This window comes from Triturus cristatus, chromosome 7 (genome assembly GCF_964204655.1).
Source record: "Triturus cristatus chromosome 7, aTriCri1.1, whole genome shotgun sequence".
In the NCBI taxonomy this organism is placed as follows: domain Eukaryota; kingdom Metazoa; phylum Chordata; class Amphibia; order Caudata; family Salamandridae; genus Triturus; species Triturus cristatus.
The window spans coordinates 274,670,064-274,690,493 of NC_140590.1; the positions used below are offsets into that span (position 1 = coordinate 274,670,064).

The 20,430-nt window shown below is 48.0% G+C and overlaps 1 protein-coding gene across 5 annotated transcripts in view; it reads right to left on the reverse strand.

The window, feature by feature from the left end:
• MED25 (mediator complex subunit 25) overlaps positions 1 to 20,430 on the reverse strand; it is a 277,582-nt gene that overhangs the window by 74,329 nt on the left and 182,823 nt on the right. For all 5 annotated transcript variants that reach the window (XM_085616238.1, XM_085616237.1, XM_085616236.1 and 2 more), the window contains 5 exons: positions 17,964 to 18,009; positions 11,200 to 11,324; positions 10,177 to 10,275; positions 9,735 to 9,855; positions 5,865 to 6,021 (listed from right to left, as the gene is read on the reverse strand). In XM_085616238.1, coding sequence (XP_085472364.1) covers positions 5,865 to 6,021; positions 9,735 to 9,855; positions 10,177 to 10,275; positions 11,200 to 11,324; positions 17,964 to 18,009 — 548 coding nt within the window. The remainder of the gene's footprint in view (positions 1 to 5,864; positions 6,022 to 9,734; positions 9,856 to 10,176; positions 10,276 to 11,199; positions 11,325 to 17,963; positions 18,010 to 20,430) is intronic.

Below are 20,430 nucleotides of genomic sequence, written 5' to 3' on the forward strand. Positions count from 1 at the left end.
TGCTGTTGAAAGCTCCACAGTAATCTGGCTCTGTCAGTCCAGAGGTTCAGGCGCTGCACAGATCGATGGGGTGACGGAAAACTGAAGTAATCAGAAATGGTGCAAGACCCGTACACTTTGCATGTAAACATGAATGGCAACGTGCTAGCCCATGGGAGTTTACAGCTTGCGTGTCTTTTTAAGACACTGACCAGTACGTTTTGTTTTCATCGTTATGGTGATTTGACTATTCGCCACTCCAGTGCTTGCGGTGGAATCTGCAACTACAGCCTGTGAGAACTTTGCCTTTACAGCTAACTCAGTAAAAAGATGCTGTGGTGTAGCCTGCTATCCGGCCCAAGTGCGGCTGGCAATTTCTTTCGGGGCTGTGGGAGTTTATATTCTGGTGCGGCCTGGTGTGGTTCTCGTCAGAGAGGGAAAACATTTTTTTCAAACTACTTGCAGGCTTTACAGAAGAGAAGACTGCCAACTTTAATGTCTCCTGCTCTTCGGTGTGTCGTCAAAAGGCAGCAATGCACCACCAAGTGGATACCAGACACAATGCACTCGGCCTGCACTTCAGAGCCCGGTGTCCTTTATTATGAATCAGAGGAGCAAAGTGCGTACCTCCCCCCCCCCCCCACGTTTATGGCAGCCCGGGCTGAAACAGCTTACACACAGCCGCCCCCGAGCACTTCACAGGTCTTTAAAAGACCATTCGCTTGTTAATGGGGCTTTGTTGGTTGTTCACCCCCTTCTAGAGCCCCTGCATCGCCACTTCAAACTTTTGCTGGAAGAATTAGCACGTTACACAATACTGCCCTGTCAGCTGAAACCCAGAGGCATCGGGTTTTTGCTTGCAGGAATCGGGAGGCGGGAGACTAGCGCGGCAACATTTACTCGTATTTTACCGTTTATAAATATAAATACAGACAAAGGAAATATCAATTTCCGTCTGTATTTATATGTATAAATCCATAAATACGGAAAACCGGGAGCCCTATTTACAAACCAAAACATAAATAAGAGGCATTGTCATTTACAATGCCAATAGCTCAAACTTGCGTAATTGCGAGACCTATTGCATTGCAAATGCTTGTTATACAGGGCGCTCTCAAACACCTGTGACTGGCTAGGTCCTGTCTGCTTTTTAACTTGTAACCATGGAAACTCGAGGGATGCTCCAAGTGCCACGAAGAATTCTCACCTGAGCTGAGCATCACTCTCTCTTAGTGCCTGGATACCCTCACGGGTGGATTTGCGGCGCTTTATGATTTCTGATTGATTCAAATAGAGGGAACGTGCATCAAGCACGCGCCCACTGGCCAAGGCTCCAAAGAGGGTGGAGGAGGAGAGAGGCAAACCACGGTAAATACAGCAACCACACAGCCCGGCCGCACCAGCAGACACTCAAGTACTGACCGCATCACACCCTTGTGAGAAAGCCTCAGCCAGCGATCCTGGGACACACCTTCGGTTGGCACTGAGTGGAGCGGAAGCAGAAATGAGCCAGACCCCAGGAGAGGGAAACGTCCAGGACCTCGGCGCCTTGTTTCCGGCTCAGCTCTAGCACGGCTTCGAGGCACCTGGCAACCCAACACAGCAGTGGGTCAGGGTACTGAAGGGAGCTGGGCCTTTCATCCTTAGTTACGGCATCACTAGTCTAAAGTGAGTAGTACCATTGAATTAGGTAAAACTGAACGTCTTTTATTGCAGCGACGAGGGGACACAAGGGTAAACGCGTGCCTTATAAATACATGTCATGTCAATGTTATGTTAGAACCTTTGTTGCCTTCGCACGTGGGATGCCGGAAGTTTACATACAAGTGACGTCAATAGCTACACAAACCTTTTCAAAAGGCCTGATTCGGAACAAAAATGTCTCTCCTTTTCGGGGGGCTGACAGATGGTTGACAAGCAGTAGAGAAATATACAAGTTTTGGGCAGACCCCATGACCACACAGCCAGTCGCGACAATCACCACCTATGAAGCACCCCGAGGCTCCGTTTCATGTGCACCCACATACTGCCACTCCAAGGTCACGTGGCACCACCTGCAGACAAGGGATCAGAGGTCAGTTGGAATGTGGCTTCAGACTCAGAGTCTATGCCCCGCATTGACAGAGGTGGGGTAGTACTCACGCACCCGGGGGTTCGTACCGTGAACGACGCCATTATAGTGCCTAGAACTGGGGACGTTGCAAGGAGGTTAAAACCGCCACGATGTCAAATTATGTGCATGGCCTGCGCTGCCAGCATAATAGCGATTTTTTTTATATTGGTAGGGCGGCAGGGAGGGCTGGGTAGGAGGCACCACCGAGTGACAAGGGAGGGCGGGTGGGGGCAACACGTACAACGGCAGGTCTGTGAATAACTGTAGGGCATGTATTGCGGGGCAGGAGGCAACGGGGAGGGAGCAGAAGGCAACATGGAGGGAGGGGGCGGTGAGAGGCAACATGGAGGAAGGCAACACTGAGGGAGGAAAGAAGAGTGGACAGGAGGGGTGGGGCAGTGAGGATCACGAAGGAAGGAGAAGTACATGAGAGCAACTGATAAAATAAACAAGCCCGGCGGAGCGTGGCGCGCGCGCGCTTGGGGGCGGGGGAGCTGTTACAGGAGCGCATTCCAGGCGGGGGATGGGAGAGCAGGGCTGCACTGTATAACAAGCGCGCACTGAAGTTGACGAGGAGGGAGTGGGGGCGGGCACAGTGCAAATGGTGTGCACTTTGATGTCCTCAGTGGCCGCGCGGCTCACTGAGGACATCAAAGGGGCCGCGAAGTGATCAGGCAGTGCTTTTCAGGCTGCCAAATGGTGCGCGCGGCCGGCGCACATGCACTGTATTTGGAGGCCTGAAAAGCACTGTTTGCACTTCCAAAACTCGCTTACTATAAGTCTCGCCAGAGCAGCGCTAAAGCGCTGTCTCAGGCGAGACCTAAAAAGGATCAAAAAACTTAGTTAAAAAAGACTAAAAGGGGTAGCTCTCCCGGATCTGCGCTTACTGGCGCGGAAAAAAGAAGAACTGGCGTCAGCGCGCGAGGGCGGCGTCTAAGTACTCCGACGACGTCGTTCCGGCGCAAGACGTTGACGACGGACGCGGAGCCGCAGACGACACCTAGCGACGCGCAAGGGGTATTGCTGACGAAAAATCTTCCGGATCCAGTCTGACACCTGGGGATATTCTAAGGTGAGGAATCTAACTAACGTGTTTCTTTCAGATCATCATCTGCGGGATCTGTACTGGCTTCCAGTGGCTCAAAGAGTCAAATTTAAGGCTCTTACGATGGCGCACTCAGCCCTTTATGGATCAGGGCCACGCTACCTGAGGAAACGGTTTAGTTTTTATACCCTTCGAAGGCAGCTGCGCTCCGCCTCACAGTGCCTGGCATCGATCCCTCGCTTTCGGCTGGTTAGAATTGGAGGTAGTTCGCTATCAAAGCGGCCGAAGCTTGGAATTCTCTCCCCTCGAACTGCGCAGCACTCATGACCCCTGCCTGTTCAAGAAAAGACTAAAAACCATGCTGTTTATTTAATCGGTAATCTCTCTCAGTTTTTTGTTTGTGGGAGTTGGGTTTCTGGCGTTAGACTCAGGGGCCCCCCAGGGTCTAGGAGGGACTCTTGTTACACCCTCAGCGGCTCTAGGGTAGCCGGGTGCAGAGTGCGGAGGCCCAATGTTATTCAATGAGGGATAGGGGGACTCTGGTTGGTGGCTGCTGACGAGCAGGCCAAAAGGTTGTGGGAGCAAAGCTCCTGGACTTAGGCTCAGGGCAAATGGGGGTTCAAGATAGCACCAAAGGTGTACCCTCAGCGGCACTAGGGCGGCCGGGTGCAGGGTGCTGGTTTGTCGTCGGGTGCCCTGTTACTTTTAATGGGGATTCTCCGGTTTGCAAACCCACTGCAGTCTCGGGGACGAAGGTCTTCTGGGTGTGACCACCACTTGGAAAGGTAAGTTGGGATGCTGGGGGTTGGCTATACACAGTCGGTTGGTCCACCCAAGGCCGTGGGGCGTCGGGTGCAGGGGTGTCTTTTAGGGTTGGATCTTACCAGCTCCTGGTCGCGGTTGGGGGGACGGGCAGTAGGGCTGGGGCCAAGTCTTTGGGCGTCCTCCTCCTCTTAGCTTTGGCAAGGCTGTTTGGTCCTTCTTCTTTTCTTCTTGTGATTTCTTGTCTAAGGAGGCAAGGGCCAGGGGTGCCCCTAAATACTAGATTTAGGGACGTTACAGGTAAGTAAAAGGTTGGGACCAATGGGTCCCTTCCTTGTGGTGGGTCCACCCCCTATTATGCCACCGTCCAGTGGGAGGGGAGCGTATGCCTCACTCTGGTTGGCTGGGTCCCCACATCTGCAAGATGGCGGGGACTGCGAGTTGTGCTTCACCTAGCCTCCCCCACTTGAGGGGTGGGGGTGGCAGAGGTGGCCACAACTCCCTTCCTCACTTGGTTTTCCCGCCGATTCTCTCGCCCAAAGTGGGGGTCAGAACCGGTGGTGACCAGTTGCTGGAAACAGCAAAAGGCCTGGGAAAGCTCACAAAGGCGGCAAGCCTTTGAAGCTTCCCCTTCATGAACCATGCCCATCCTGGGGGAGCGGGCTTGGCACCTCATCCCAGGATGAGCATTGTTTCAGACCCCCGAGAGCAGCAGGCTCTCCACCCAGGGGTCCAGAAACATATCTGGTGGTGGCAGCTGGGGAGCAGCCACTCAGCCTGGACACTGGTGTTAGGTCATTTTTCAGGGGGCATCTCTAAAATGCTCTCTTTGTGCATTTTATTATTGAATCCCACATTGGCATCAGTGTGGGTTTAATGTGCTGAGAAGTTGGATACCAAACTTCTCAGTTTTTTTTCAGTAAAGCCATTATGGCACTGTGGAGTTTGTACTGACTAACTCCCAGCACCATATACTCTTAATGGCATCACTGCACTTACAATGTCTAAGAATTGGCTTAGACACTGTAGGGGTACAGGGCTCATAAACCTATACCCTCATCACTGGTATAGTGCACCCAGCTTGAGGGGTTGCTGATCTATGCCAGGGCAGTGGGTTGTAGGCAGGACACAGGGATGTGTGCCATGTCGACTCTTCACTTTGTTCTGCACCAAAACACGCATCCTCCAAGGCAGTGTATGAGTGTAAAGGTACAGGGCCTCTAAGGGTGGCACAATAAGTGCTGCAGCCCTTAGAGGCCTTCCCTGGTCACAGTGCCCTGTGGTACCATTTACCAGGGACTGAGCTGTAGCCAGAGAGTGCCAACTGGGCTTGGTATTCAATGCAGTTTTAGAGAAAGAACATAGGCCCTGGGTGCCTGATTGGCAGGAGCCCAGGGCACACTCAGTCAAAGTACATCAGCAATTCAGCAAAAAGTGGGGGCAATCATGCAGAAAGAAGGCACTTCTCATCCCTACCCGAGAGCGAAACTATGTCCTGCTTTTGTTAATTTAGACTGCTAACCTGCAATACATTTTTGTTGTGGCACTCAAAATTAGTGTCTAATGGCAGCAGCTATGTTGGAATGAAAACAGCTTGTCTGATAATTCAACACTATGCCTCAGAAGAAATGAATGGCCACCTTAAAAGTAAACGGAACCTCCTATAATCATTTACCTACCCAAACCCAAGGTAAACAATGACAGTTGAAATATGTTACCTGTAGCTAATGTATGCGAAGAGTCTGCCAACAACTGTGAGATGCCGAAGATAACTCAACTGGACCCCCACCTGGATTACCTCATCTGTGGTCAGAATACTTAAGTTTGTCTCTTCAAAACGTAGGTCTCAGATAGCAAAACAAGCCTTTGCTAAAGAAAATAGGTCAAGTGGTGAGCTTTTCGCCCCTTGCCGATACCAGTCTGACTTCAGCTGGAGGTAATGCTCAAAGACTGATTTCAACTTACACGGAAGGACCATCCCTCGTATCAGGATCATGTGCCGAGGATCCTGGCTGTAGTCTTTGGGCTGGGTCTCCAGCATACCGCCATGAGCTGCCTTTTCATACAGCATGCGAAGGGCAGGTAATTTGCGTGGAGAGATGATGGAAAAGTGAATTCCTCTCTGTAAGGGGAAAAAGAGCAGCACACATGTTAAAATACATCTAGGATGTCATACAAAATGTAACCATCCCTTTGGAAATACACATGCTATATAAGGCCCCTGGGGGCCTATACACTGGCAGAATGGCAGGGGCCTGGCTCAATGCAGACAGTGATTTGAACCCTAAATCGCAGCATTAAAATGCTGATCAAAAAAGTATGGGATTGGTTATGCCCAAATAATCTGTACAGAGAACTTGTTCAGTGAAAGGCATTTCCTTGCTTCTTCACTATCTAAAGACATCCCGTCACTATGCCCTTAAAAGGTTGCCATGCACCTTCGTTTGGGGGACATGAAGCTCTCAGATGGTGGGTGAGAGTTGTTTCTATGGATCTTGTGCACAATGAAAATAGTTACATTGCAGTACATATCTCATGTAAGTACATACAAATCTGAAACGTATAGACTGCTCAAATGATCTTCACTCAAGTCAAGATGAAAGGGGACACAGTGTGCAGTTGTGAGATTTTATTTTGCTGTCACAACAAATGATGGCTGTAAAATAATAATATGAAGATAAAGAGCCATATTTAAAATCCATTAACTTCCCTACTGAATTCTATACCTCAACAAGCACAGGGTCCCATGCTATTCTGGGGATATTCAAGGAAGTCCAATCCCTGGGCATTCTAAACCTCAAATTTAACCAGGAACGGATTTCACCGATTCACAGGCCAGATATGGAGCCCACTGTATGCACCAGTTCTAGATTGATTGATGAACACTGATGTTAAGACACTAGCAAAAGGTTTTACCAACTGCCGTAAACCCTTCATGGCTGCCCTTGCCCACCCGGTGCAGGTAGGTTTTGTTCCCGGTAGGGCATCTAGGGCCTTGCCTCTTGAGGCAAAGAAAAAATGAATGTGAGGCTACAGTGTCCCTCTCATAAAATGCAAAGAAACCTTTGAATACGTGTATGGGGTTATCTCTTTAGAACTAAAGGGCCAGAACAGGGCCCAAATTTGTGTCCACCCGTTGCTGGCTTTAATGTGATACTTATAGCCCAGATCAACTGCGAAGGATAAATATCAAACCTGTTCTGTCGAAAAATGGGGACCCAACATGAAAACCCTCTACTTAACCTCCGATTCATACTTGTGAGCAAACCTGTTGCTGAAGCAATAAGGCGTGAATTTGATTCACTTATAAGATCGCATATAAACCTGTTATACAGAAATGGCGCTCTGGTTATGCCATGTCAGACCAAATCAACATTTCTAAATTTTCTGCCTTTTCAACTAGCCCAAGAGTGAGGATATGCCCATAAAAAAGCAACACTTCGAGATCACAGATTCGGGTAGTTTCCCCAACATCCTAAATAGCTGGTGAGTTGATCAATCAAGGTCTACGTGACCTGGTGCAAGTCAATATTTACCCCCTGCTTCCTAAAGTATTCAATGATTTTTTGCATTTGTCATCTTTACATTTATCATTATGGGGTAGAGATAAAGCTATAAAGAGGACCATAGCCATGAGGCTTAACAAGATTGTTTTGGCTGGTTCCTTCTAAATGTGCCTACATTCCTTATGGTACTAACTGCAGAGCCTGAGTCTCAGTTAAAAAATGTCTTCTGGGTCGATGCTTAAGTTTGCAAATCTGCATGTCAATGCAACATCATGGGCAATGCAGCACACATAATCCTAGTATCTGATCATGATCCTAACACATCAGTTGCCTGCCTCACAATTGTGGACAATGACCACTGTGGACAGAGATCAAGACATTTTACCAAAATCTGACCCTAGTCTTTTGTATTGTGCTCCCCACCACCAGCGGACTGCTGAGACTCTAAATACTTGCCTGCACTCTATTGCTCAGGCCTGCAAATCTGTTGCCAAACAGCTACAAATCTGCATGTATCTAGGGAAATGGGACGCTTGTAATGGCTGAGAAACCTTTCTACTGGTGACAATGGTCTGAAACAGTTTCTCAACTTCAGACTTGCTCCATGATGGTCGGATTAAATGATTCAGGGATCTGTGCACAGAATATGGATTGGAGACTACAGAACAACAGGAACACAACCAACTTGTACACTGTGAATTGGCTTGACTAGTTCAGCCTTACTATGATTAGTGCATTCCTCCGTACTTCAGGTGTGCGTCAATGGGGTAAGTTCAGTGTTATTTGGAATCATTAATGGTGTATTATTCTCCACCCCAAAGGTCAGTTACCTTACGTTTCACTGGTAAGAAAAGCTGTTGACCCAGTTGTGAGATGATGGCTGGGTGGACTTCTTGCATTCACATGAAAAAATGTTCACTGAGGCGATGCTGAAATTCAGCTATTTCAAGATACTGCGCTACTGGCATTGAACAAGCCACAAACTATTCTGTGAAATTTTCAGCCTAAACTGAATACCAAAAATATGACTGCGACTTTGTGCATATTCACTGGTCCTGTCCAGCCCTATCACGCTACTGGTCAGATACAAAACTCAATGCAGGGTTGTTAGGGTTTGCCTTTCAAGTTTCAGCTCTCTTAGCTCTGCTCCATGATTTGTCCGAAGTCTATGAAATTAATAACCACTGGTGTAGACACTTTGCAACATCCTTAGCTGTTGTAAAGCTCTGTATCGTGAGGAGATGGAAGATGCCTGTAATACTGACCCAGGAAAAGTAGTTTCAAGAAATTATAAAAATAAACTATGAATGTATGGTATATAGACTCAAAAAACAATCAGAAATCTTTGAATATTTCAAACCGAGCATATATGTACCATTACAGTAGTCATATGTTGTCACGCCTCCTGCAACAGGCAAGATGCTGACAACTTGATTTCATACCAGCCTGCCATCATTTGTAAGTTCCAAAATGTCTAGAGTCTCTTCTATGCAGAAGTCTTCATCATATTTTATTCTCTCACATATGAGTCACAATAATCCATCAGAAGCGTAGAACCAGTTACTTTTAATGTTGTGTGCAGGATTCCCCCACGTTTTCAGCCAACTGAACGATCTGTCTATTTGCATTATCTGGTAACTAGAAGGGGATGCAGCTCCAGGCAGAAGTTCACCAGTGGATCCTTCTTGAGGAAAGTGGGGTCTGATTTAGCAGCTTTATACCTTCTCTGCAGCCTCAGATATATTTGCTCTGGGAATATATTAGGGGAAGCATATAGCTATGTATAAGCCTTCCAAAACACTGCTGACGCTTAGAAGCCATATGCTCAAGAGTATCTTCTACCATTACACATGCACACAGCAGTAGACTCCATAGACCAGCTATGTGCAAAACCAACAGGAAAATAATACAAACACAGCTTCCAGATGATAAGAGAGGGTCAGTGATAATTTTGCCAAGCAGTGATTAGAGAAGGGCTCCAACTCTCTGTACAAACACTTCAATGGAAGACAGCAGTAGACTGCTAATTTGCTATCATGTAATTCTTGAATAGGCTTGCAATCCTGGATTATTTCAACTAACTCAACAATGGCTGCTTTTTGCCCATTTTAAAGCCTGAGCTATTAAGTCTGATTTGGGAATGTTTCTGCACTAAATCTGAATATTCTGCTAAGGCATGGCTTTGGTCACGTTTTCATTTGAAATGCTCAGACTAAGATTGGGTTCCTGTTTAATGTGTTTCAGAAGGACTGAACTATGTTTTATTCTTGAATAATTGGTTTTTTGTCAGAAAGCAGCTGAATGGGAGCGGACGGCATTCCATTCTCACCTCTCCGATCTTCTGTACTAGGTTCTCAGTCGTGTAACCACAGTATGTTGTGCTCTCCACAGCTGGTAAAAGGTAAGGAGGGGAGTTGCAGATCAGTATGCAAACTTTGTGAGTCTGTCCTCTGAAAAGCAAAGTACAGAGGTATCAAAACCTTAAACACCAACACAACAGGAAACATTTGGACATAGCTGGAGGAAATGAAACTGTTGACAGAGCAATGTCTAGGGTAGGATGAAAAGTGATAGGAGATAATCTGAGAGGGGCAAAAGGCATGAACTGTGCATACACTCCATGTTCTCAGAGGTCTGTTCTTTTAGAAGGGAAAGACCTGAAACCGAGGAAGGGAAAGTGGGTAACTCACACGGATTACAATGAAAAGCAATGATTTTGCAATGCTGAAAGTTTTAAAGTTCAACTCTAGTTTCCTCTTTGAGAGACTCACATCTGCTCTCTCATCTTCTTGAAATCATCAAAGAGCTGCAGGGCTGTGCTGAGACCTTCAGCAATGAGACTGCAACTCTCTCCTCCACCTCCCATGAACCTGTATAATAAAAAAGCAAGCAACAAATGGAATAAGTACAGTAGCTTGCAAACACTTTTAGAGATTGCAATAAAAGAGCTAAATACATCTAAAAAGAAGGACTAGTAAAACCAAAAGCACTTGAGGCATTTCCAGCAGAGAAAAGTGCTACCAGAAAAACAACTAGTGGAGCCAAGCAACACTAAAGAGTATTTGAAGAGCCAGAGTACCAAGGACAAACCAGAAAGGCTGCAGAGCTTAATAGGAGAGGAAACTGGACCAGCACTTTCAAATAGTACTAGAGATGGCACCAGCAGTGTCAAACAGCCTGCATGGGCTGGGCAACTTGGGATCTCTTATTGATGATGTATTTAGATGACAGGAAAGCAAAAGCATAGCAGAGCCAAACATCACTTGTCACCAATGCTGGAACATCTATCAAATGCTTATTTCATCACATCTGAATTTATTCAAATAGCAAAACTGGCAGATCTTCCCAAAAAAATATATATATATATATACACCTTGGGCCCAATACAGCACAGCTATTTTGGCAACATAATTTCACAATCTCAAGCCTCAGACGGTGAAGCTATTCCCGCGGCTATGCAGATTTTTCCATGTTCAGGACTTGTGCAGCAACACACAGCCGTTACAGCTTAAGACAGAAAAGCTGGCACTTTGATTATATGCGCACCACATGCCAGGAACAGGACCTGAAGTAGCTGAGCAATCCCTCATTGACCATGGCCTTGAGCAGCCGAACTCTTCAGCTCTCACATCACTACTTACAACAGTGGATGAAATGGCTTCACTATAGTAGCAGTTAGCAGGACCCTTGTCTACGGGAAGATGTGCAAAGGGGGCAGTGTGAGGATACAAATAGTCTTACAATGAAAGCAAGGCCGAATACCCATGAAGAGTTAACAACAGAATCATACTTACTGGATGCTGTCCAGCCACATTACAAATTCATGGGCACTGCTGGTTGGGGCATGGCACTGCACGTAGGATTCTGGAGCACAGTCCACTGTGTTAAAAACCACCAGGCTGTACTGGGTCCCACCATACTGAGAGAGAGAAAGGGCAATAGAGCATAAGAGGGAGAGGAAAGGACATGAGATAAAAGGAAGGGCACAACATTAGAATCAGCTCTGCTAAGGATCCAAGGATCAGCTCAGGGGACTTGGAGCAGGAAATAAGTCAGCTACTGGAGTAAATGTAACGAATAGTTTCTTACCTGTCGGTGTAGTTTTGCAGCTTGAAGATCTTTCTGGATTCACTATGCTGTGCATTATTCCGCGATCTTGTGGTTGGGTCCGGATTCGTAGTCTTTTCTTTGTTTTTTTTGTTTTTTTGTAGCCCAGGTGGGCGTCGACGTACACCATTTGGTGCACCTCCCGTGACGTCGTCGTGCTTCCTGCGGAAGTCCCACCTTTGGGGCGCCATCTTCGGGTTCTTTTTTCCTTTCCTCTTTTTTTTTTTTTTTTTAACCCTAGGCGATTGATTAATCCTTCTTGTTCCTTTATCTGTATGTTTGTATTTCTTTGATCTTTTCCATTTTACCCCCTCTTCCTCCAGCCTCATCTTCCTGGCGGAGGTGGGTGGGTTCGCTAGTGAATCCAGAAAGATCTTCAAGCTGCAAAACTACACCGACAGGTAAGAAACTATTCGTTTTGCAGCGTGAATCTTTCTGGATTCACTATGCTGTGCATCGATTTTGTAGCGGTTTTCCTAGTTCTGTGGCGGCTGGGTGGTAGATGAGCGTTGGTCGTTGAAAATGTGCTGAAGCACCTTCTGTCCAACCTGTGCTTCCTTGTTCATCTGAATGTCCACGCAGTAGTGTTTCGTGAACGTGTGCACAGATGCCCAAGTTGCCGCGAGGCATATGTCCTGGATGGGCGTGTTCGCCAGGAAGGCCACGGTGGCCCCTTTCTTCCTTGTGGAGTGAGCCTGCGGCCCCTCCGCTAGCTCCTGTCCAGCCTGTTTGTGGCAGAATTGAATAGTGAGGGCAATCCACCTTGCGATGGTGCCCTTAGTCACTGGTCTACCCATGAAGCTAGTAGCAAAGGACACAAACAGCTGTTTCGACTTCCTGAGTTCCTTGGTTCTCTCAATGTAGTGCATCACCGCTCTTCTGGCGTCGAGGGTGTGCAGTGCCTTTTCTGCGTTTGTAGTCGGGTTTTGGAAGAAACTTGGTATCTGGATAGCCTGATTTATGTGGAACGCCGACACTACCTTGGGCATGAAGTGTGGGTCCGTTCTCAGGACTATCCTATCTTTGTGAATCTGAATGTAGGGTTCCTGCAGCGTTAGTGCTTGAAGCTCGCTCACCCTGCGTAGTGAGGTTATGGCCACCAGAAAGGCTGTTTTCATAGTCAACATCTGCAGTGTGGCCTTGTGAATGGGTTCAAATGGTGCCTTCATGAGCTCCGTCAGGACCACATTCAGATTCCATGCCGGCGGCGGCAACCTTTTCGGGGGGGCCATCCTTTTGGCTCCTTCCATGAATCTCCTCACCACCTGCGAGCTGAAGAAACTTCCACCTTTTTCACCTCTGGTGTAGGCCACGATGGCCGCTAGGTGTACCCTTAGTGAGCTTGAGCAGAGGTTACTCTTTAGAAGGTGTGTGAGGTACCTCAGTACTGTTGAGTCTCTTGTCATTCTGTTTTGCAGGCCCTTTTTCCGGCACCACACAGTGAACCTCTTCCATTTTGCGCTGTAGCATTTTCGTGTAGTTGGTTTCCTCGCCTCCCGTAGCACTCGCATCGTGCTCGGCGGCAATCTTAGGTGCGCGAACTCTATGTCTTCAGGAGCCATGCCGCCAGGTTGAGGGTCTCTGGTTCTGGGTGCAGGACCTCTCCGTTTTGCATTGAGAGCAGGTCCTTCCTCCTCTCGAACCTGTATGGGTCGCCTTGTGCCATTTCTTGAATTTGTGAGTACCATGTCTGCCTCGCCCACTGTGGAGCCACCAGGATCAGGGTCATGTTGCTGGTTCTGCACTTGTCGAGCACTCTGTGCAACAGGGGTATCGGTGGAAAGGCGTAGGCAAATGTCCTCGACCAGCTTATCCATAGGGCATTTCCCTTGGATTGCTGATCTGGTTGCCTGGACGCGAAGCTTTGGCATTTTGCATTGTGGCGTGTTGCAAAAAGGTCTATTGTGGGAGTCCCCCATCTCCGGAAGAGTTTCTCCGTTTCCTGGCCATTGAGCTCCCACTCGTGTGATGCTGAGGTCTGCCTGCTTAGCCAGTCTGCCTCCACATTGTCCTTCCCCGGTAGGTGAATTGCCAGTAGATCTATCCTGAGAGGTATGGCCCATCTCCAAATCTCCTGAGCTAGGGATGAGAGCGGGAACGACTGTGTCCCCCCTTGTTTGTTGATGTAGAACATCGCCGTGGTGTTGTCTGTTTGGACCAACACCCTCTTGTTGAACAGGTGCCTCTGGAATGCCTTCAGGGCTAGCAGGATTGTTTTCAACTCGAGGTAGTTGATATGGCGGACCGCATCTGCTGGGGCCCATAGACCCCTCACTCTGAGGTTGTCCATGTGCGCTCCCCATCCCTTCTGCGATGCGTCCGTGGTAATGGTCACTGTTGGGATTGGTGGTGTCAGGCTTCTCCCTGCTGTTATGTTGCCTCTGTTCCACCAAGTTATCTCCTCCTGCACTGCGTGCGTAACAACCACTAGATCCTCCCAGCTTCCGTTTGCTTGTGACCATTGTTGTTGTAGCCATTCCTGGAATGGTCTCATGTGCAGGCGTACATTCGGCACCAGCTGGATACAGGACGCCATCATCCCCATCATCTTGCTCACAGCCCTCACTGTCAGAGCTCGCCTCTTCTGGTAGAGCTTCGCCTCCTTCAGTAGAGCCTCTGTCCTCCTCTCGCTGGGCACTACTGTACTGTTGCGGGAGTTGATCTTTGCCCCCAGGAAGATCTTCACCTGCTCTGGTTCCATCGATGATTTTCCCCAGTGGATCGAGAATCCCAGTTTTGTGAGGGTGTCTGTTACGCGTTTTGCGTGCCTCTCGCACTTTCCGCGTGAGTTTGCCTTGACCAGCCAGTCGTCCAAGTAGGGGTAGACATGTATTCCCTGCCTTCGTAGGTGCGCCGCTACCGCCGACAGGCATTTTGTAAAGACCCTTGGTGCTGATTTTAATCCGAAGGCCAGGGTCGTGAACTGGTAGTGTTCTTGTTCGATGTTGAATCTTAGAAGGCCCTTGTGCCTTCTGTTTATTGGGATGTGAAGGTAGGCATCCTTGAGGTCCACGGTGACCATGAAGTCCCCTTCTCTTATCTGTGGCAGAACCTCCTGCAGTGAAGTCATTTTGAACCTTTGCGTTCTGATGAACTTGTTTAGGTAACGGAGGTCTAGTATGGGTCTGAGGTCTCCGTCTACCTTCGGAACCACGAAGTAGTTTGAGTAGACCCCTTTGTTGCGTTCTCTGAACGGCACTGTCTCTATGGCTCCCTTTTCCAGGAGTTTCCGCGTTTCTTCTCTGAGTATTGCCAGTTCTTGGGCCGATCTCAGTCTTCCCCTTGGTTTCCTGTTTGGAGGTCTTTTCTCCAAATCTACGCAGTACCCGTACTGCACAACGTTCCGTATCCACTTGTCTGTGGTTATACGCCGCCACTCCTGAAGGTAGAACCTCAGTCTTCCGCCTACTGGTGTCGTATGCTCGTAGGCTCTTGAATTTTCTCTTCCCCCTGATGACACTTTTTTGCGCCTCACCCTTGGGGTCCTGACGAGGGTAGGCGTCCTCTTGCGTGCTGAGTCACTTTGTCGAGGGCTGTTCGCCCCCTCTCCTCCTTTGGCCACGTCCGTTCCCTCTCCCGCGAAAGGACTGGCCCCGAGGTTGATATTGCCAGTTTTGCTTCTGTTGGCCTTGTCCGTGACCTTCACCCTGCTGACTTTGTTGGAACGCCTGGTGCGACGTCCCCTGCTGGCTTCCTCCCCTACCGTAGGGTCTTCGAGGGATTTCCTCGCCTCATTCCCCTCAGCTGTAGGGCCCCCATGGACCTCGCCGTCTCGTTTTCTTTTTTCAGCTGGGTGAGCTTGTCGTCCACTGTTGCTCCGAACAGTGTCTCTCCATTGAAGGGGGTGCCAAGGATGTTGTTCTGCACTTCCGGTTTGAATCCCGAGATTCTTAGCCATGCATGCCTCCTCTCTGTGACCCCTATGGCCATGAGTCTTGCTGAAGTCTCTGCCCCATCCAACGCCGTCTTTATACAGGAGTTGGCGATGTTTTTGCCTTCATCTATCAGGTGAGAGGCTCTCTGCCGGAATTCTTCGGGGAGGTGCTTTACTAACTCCCCCATCTCATCCCAGTGCTGGTACTGGTGTCTATTGAGGAGTGCATTTGAATTCGCCATGCGCCAGTGCATTGCGGCGTTCCTCTCGACCTTTCTTCCTGTGAGGTCAATCCTCCTGCTCTCCTTATCCGGGGGTGGGCCCGAAGTTGCTGGTACGTTGGCCCTTCTCCTGGCCGTGGAGGCTATGATGGAGTCCGCGGTCACGCTACCCTTGATGTAAGGGGGGTCCAGGGAGGAGTGCTTATATTTCTTCTCTGTCCTGGGCGTGATCGACCGGCAGGTTGCGGGTTCCTTGAAGGCTTCTCTCCCCTGATACATCACGCTTTGTAGCATGGGGAGGAACTGGCTCCTTGTCTGGATGGGGAGCAGTGTCTCGACGAGAAAATCGGCTTTCGGTTTCTCCTCGTCGAGCTTGACGCCGAAGGCCATTGCTGCGCTCCTGACCGCCATATTGTAGACCCCGATGTCGTCGGGTGGCGAAGGCCTCGAAGGGTACGTGTCCACGGGCTCCTCCGGGTTTTCGGTGTCGAGATCGTGCCATTCGACGTCGTTGCTGGTAGATGCCGCCGATTCGTAGAACGACCGTTGGTCTTCTTCCTCGGCTTCTCCCTCATAATAGGGCTCTTCTTCCTCTTCGAGTTCTCTTGTCAGCCCTTCGGCGTCGAACTCGTCTTCGACCTCACCGACGTCCGCTGATGAAACCGTCGGAATCTTGAATTCCCTCATTCTGGCGTCGAACTCCTTCTTTCTTTGAAGGATGTTCTCCATTTCGGCCTCGAGCCGCCTCTTCTTTTTCTCCATCTAGGAGATGCTTTCGGCGTCGACCGCGGGTCTTTTCGATGAAACTTGCGTCGACGTCGAACGTTCTTTCTGCGTCGATCGGCCCGTTTCATGGGATGCTTTCGACGACCCTTGCCTTTTGGCGTCTTTCGGCACCAGGGAGTCCTTATCTAAGGATCCGCTCGGCCTCTTGTCCGTGGTTCCCCCTTTGGACGTCGAAGTTTTCGGCGTCGGGGCTCCCTTCGTGGACTTTGACTCAGATTTTCTCGAGTCACCCTCATGTTGTCGAGGTACTTTCTGTTTTGCGCTCGACGATTCTCTTACCTCGTCTTCTTTTTTCTTGTCGGTCTCTACGACCGTGAAGTTTTCGGCTGTCTCGGCGTCGTTGTCCTCGTCGTCCGAGGAGAGGCCCAGAGCGTAGAGTGTCGGGGGCTTCCCCTTGCCATCCATGCTGGCGTTGGCCCTTCTCTGCCGCTCTCTCACCCTGAGTGTCTTCGGCGCGAAGGCTGAGCAGGCGTTGCAGTCGATACTCTGGTGATCGACCGGTAGGCAGAGGTTGCAGACCGGATGCTGGTCTTTCTGCGCGAACTTGTGGTGGCAGTTTGGGCAGAACTTGAATGGCGTCTTGTCCATTGCGCTCAGGGTCTCTGAGCGTGCATTCTCCAAGGCCGTCGAAGAAAAAGGGCGCTGGTCCTCCTTTCTTCGCGCTCCTGCTGAAATCTTTTCCTTTCCTGATATCTTCTAGTGTTTCTATCGACGAAACTCGCTTTTCTTCCTTCTTCCTTCGAGTGTAATTCTGGAGCTTCCCGATGACGATCCAGACCCAACGGCGGAAAAAAGAATCTGAAGATGGCGCCCCAAAGGTGGGACTTCCGCAGGAAGCACGACGACGTCACGGGAGGTGCACCAAATGGTGTACGTCGACGCCCACCTGGGCTACAAAAAAAAAACAAAGAAAAGACTACGAATCCGGACCCAACCACAAGATCGCGGAATAATGCACAGCATAGTGAATCCAGAAAGATTCACGCTGCAAAACCATGCTTCCTTCCTGCACAGGACAATATGTCTTCCTGCATTCCAATCTACAAGGGTACATCATTAGTCCCCTACAATCAAATCAACCCACAATCTACTGTCCTTCACACCACTTCTCCCACAATCTATTATTTTTTTTTTTTCCCTTCATCCACAATCAATCAACATATATCTACTTTTAGCCTCTTTCTTCCAAGTAAGGAACAGATGCTCTGTAAACAAAAGCTGCTCCCTCCCCATCTTCCAAAACCAAACGTAGCCTTTTTTTTATATATACGGAGTTTTATATAGCGCAAACTTGACCCGAGAGTATCGCGTATCAGAGTGCTTTACATAGCACCAGTTGCGTTACATGAGGATACATTCATGTTTGTTAGGCACGGGGAGATTAAGTTATTTGCCCAGAATCACAGGATGTTCAGCATCATTGCCGGGACTCAAACCCAGTAACCCAGATTCCAGGTCGACCGCCCAAGCCGCTAGGCCAACTCCTCTCCACATTTGCATTCTCTGTGGCCCTATGTTCATGATCTCAACCATTCCCAACATAGGCAAGGAGTAAAATGCTTTGACTCACATCACCGCCAAAATCAGTTTCTGCAGGGGGGCCGCCATTAAAGTATCTAAAGAGAGGGAGAAAAAAAGAACACCTGAGCCCTGGCTCTAAATCTTCACTCACCTCATCAATAGCTGAGTTTCCTGACACATCGACATCCGCTAAGAACATTTTCACACTGTCACTCAATTTCCAAAAACCTCAGCATCACATCAGATACCTCACACAGATCTAAGCCTCAACTTAGATCCCACACACAGATCTCAGCATCATCTCTTGTAGATCACAGCATTACTTCATACCCTTCACATGATCTCATCATTACTTCAGATTCTCACACATCTCAGATTCACCTCAGATCTGTTGAATCACTTCCAAGGTTTTGAAACTAGCTCAACAATGTCAAACTGCCTCACACATGTAATGCTTCACATCCCTAACACTGCAGCATACCTCACATTCTGCACACATTGCTGCAGTGTCAGATATATCACAGAATCACATCAGATTAATTAGACAGGCTCGCTTTCCATCTTGTCTTCCTGCCAGGCACACCTTTCAGCTCTTTAAACACATCAGCGGAGGATACGGAAAGGAAGGATAGTCCAAAAGCAGTTTCAACAGATACTGTGTCAGAAGCAAAGGCTGTACTTGCATATTCTAAGTGTTGTCCTACATGCAGGTTTTGAGTAGGTCTTTCCCAACAGGGGTCCTCAAAAAAGCTTATTATGGTGCCTTTTCTTGGTGTCATGCAGCAGTCAGAGGTTACTGGGCAATGATCTGTGTGGATACTGTCTGCTGCTCCTGTATCTCAGAGGTACCAATGCTACTGCACTCCAACTAGATAAACAAATTACTCATTTTAGACCTTCAACCCTTCTGGGGCAGCAACTGAGCAGTTTCGTAAGAGGAGGAGTGAGAGGAATAAGACTGTTATTTTATTATATTCTCCCCAACACAGACATACACATAAAAACAGCATAGCAAACCTACATCTGAAATAAATCATGTATTTAGGAAGGGTCACCTACTTAGGACATAGGACACTCACCAACCATTGGTAGCATGCTTGATAATAGGGTCCTATCATCATTCAGGACACATTAGCCTGAATGGGCTTGCCCACTTGGGAGATTTTCCAGATGCCATTTCTAGATGACAGGTGGCATTCTATGGCATTCTAGCATAAGGCGGCATCATCGCTCAGCACTGGACAGGCCAGGACAGCCCTGAACCCAGACTGAAGTTTAAAATGTCGTTTACCTCCAGACAGAGATAGCTGTTGATTATTATGTTTTTCCAATCTCTTGACAGAAAAAAAAAAAAGGAGGATGAGAGATTGGATATTGATTTGCGTAATTCAGGGGGTTGGTGAAGGGCTTCTTGAGTAAAGGTTGCACATTTTCATGTTTCCAAACTACCAGAACACTGACTTCAGTGAGAGAAGGATTGAAAAGCTTAGTTAAGTGAGCACCAAACAAGTAGGATAAGAAGAAATAATGTGGTACAGACACAGGTCATCAGGAGAACCCGAGCGTATTGACGTCATGGGGAGTTTAATTTCCCAGTTAGTTATTTCCTTAATTATACCGAGGTAGCTTGGAGCTGCTGGATGTGGCTGCTCTGCAAACAGTTGGCTGTCAAAGTTGTCATAAATCATCTTAAACGTGTCTTGAATAAAATGGACAAAGTTACATATAGACCAGGGAAGGCAAGAATGGAAGACTTTCTGGCCGAAGGATGAAAAATTTCTTTTGCAGAGCACAAACTATTCTTAAATTTACTATGTAAGAAATTTATAATGGCCAATCAAATATTCTTATGATAAATCCTGAGAATAAATTGGTACTGAGAGTTATCCATTTCAGATTTGGATCATTTCCATGCCCGGTCTAACTGTTTAATGTGTTGTTTTTCGGCTCTCAGTTCTTCAGAGTACCACTTATCTGCAAACTTTAAACTTTGATAATTTTGATTGGGGCAATGGTATCAAGTGCTTCTACTACTGTTGTGTGGTAGGTTTGTGCTGCTATATCACTATAAGATAAATGATCTCTAGATAGTAGTGAGAGCCTCTCTGTAAGATTGCCCCTATTTACCTATGCCCACAGATTAGAAAGCTCTTGAGGAAGGGATAGTAAGTTATGCTTTTTCTGTTTGGAAAAACAAACTAAGTAGTGATCAGTCCAAGGTAATGGAGCCAGTATATCAATCTGGATGGTCTTCAAGTTCGTAAAAATGCGATCCAGTGTGAGACAAGCAATATGTGTGGGAATAGTGACATATTGAAGACATATTGCGGCTTCAGAATTCTCCTTAAGTTGGATATTATTAGTGTCCTCAAGATGGAAGTTCCCCATCATTAAGAAGTGTTCTGATTTAATAATATGATGAGCAAGGAGATCCATCACCTTGGCACTAAAGTCCTCCCTTTGTCTAGAAGGTCTGTAAATTACAGCACTCCTCAATAAGCTAGTAGGTGTCTGTT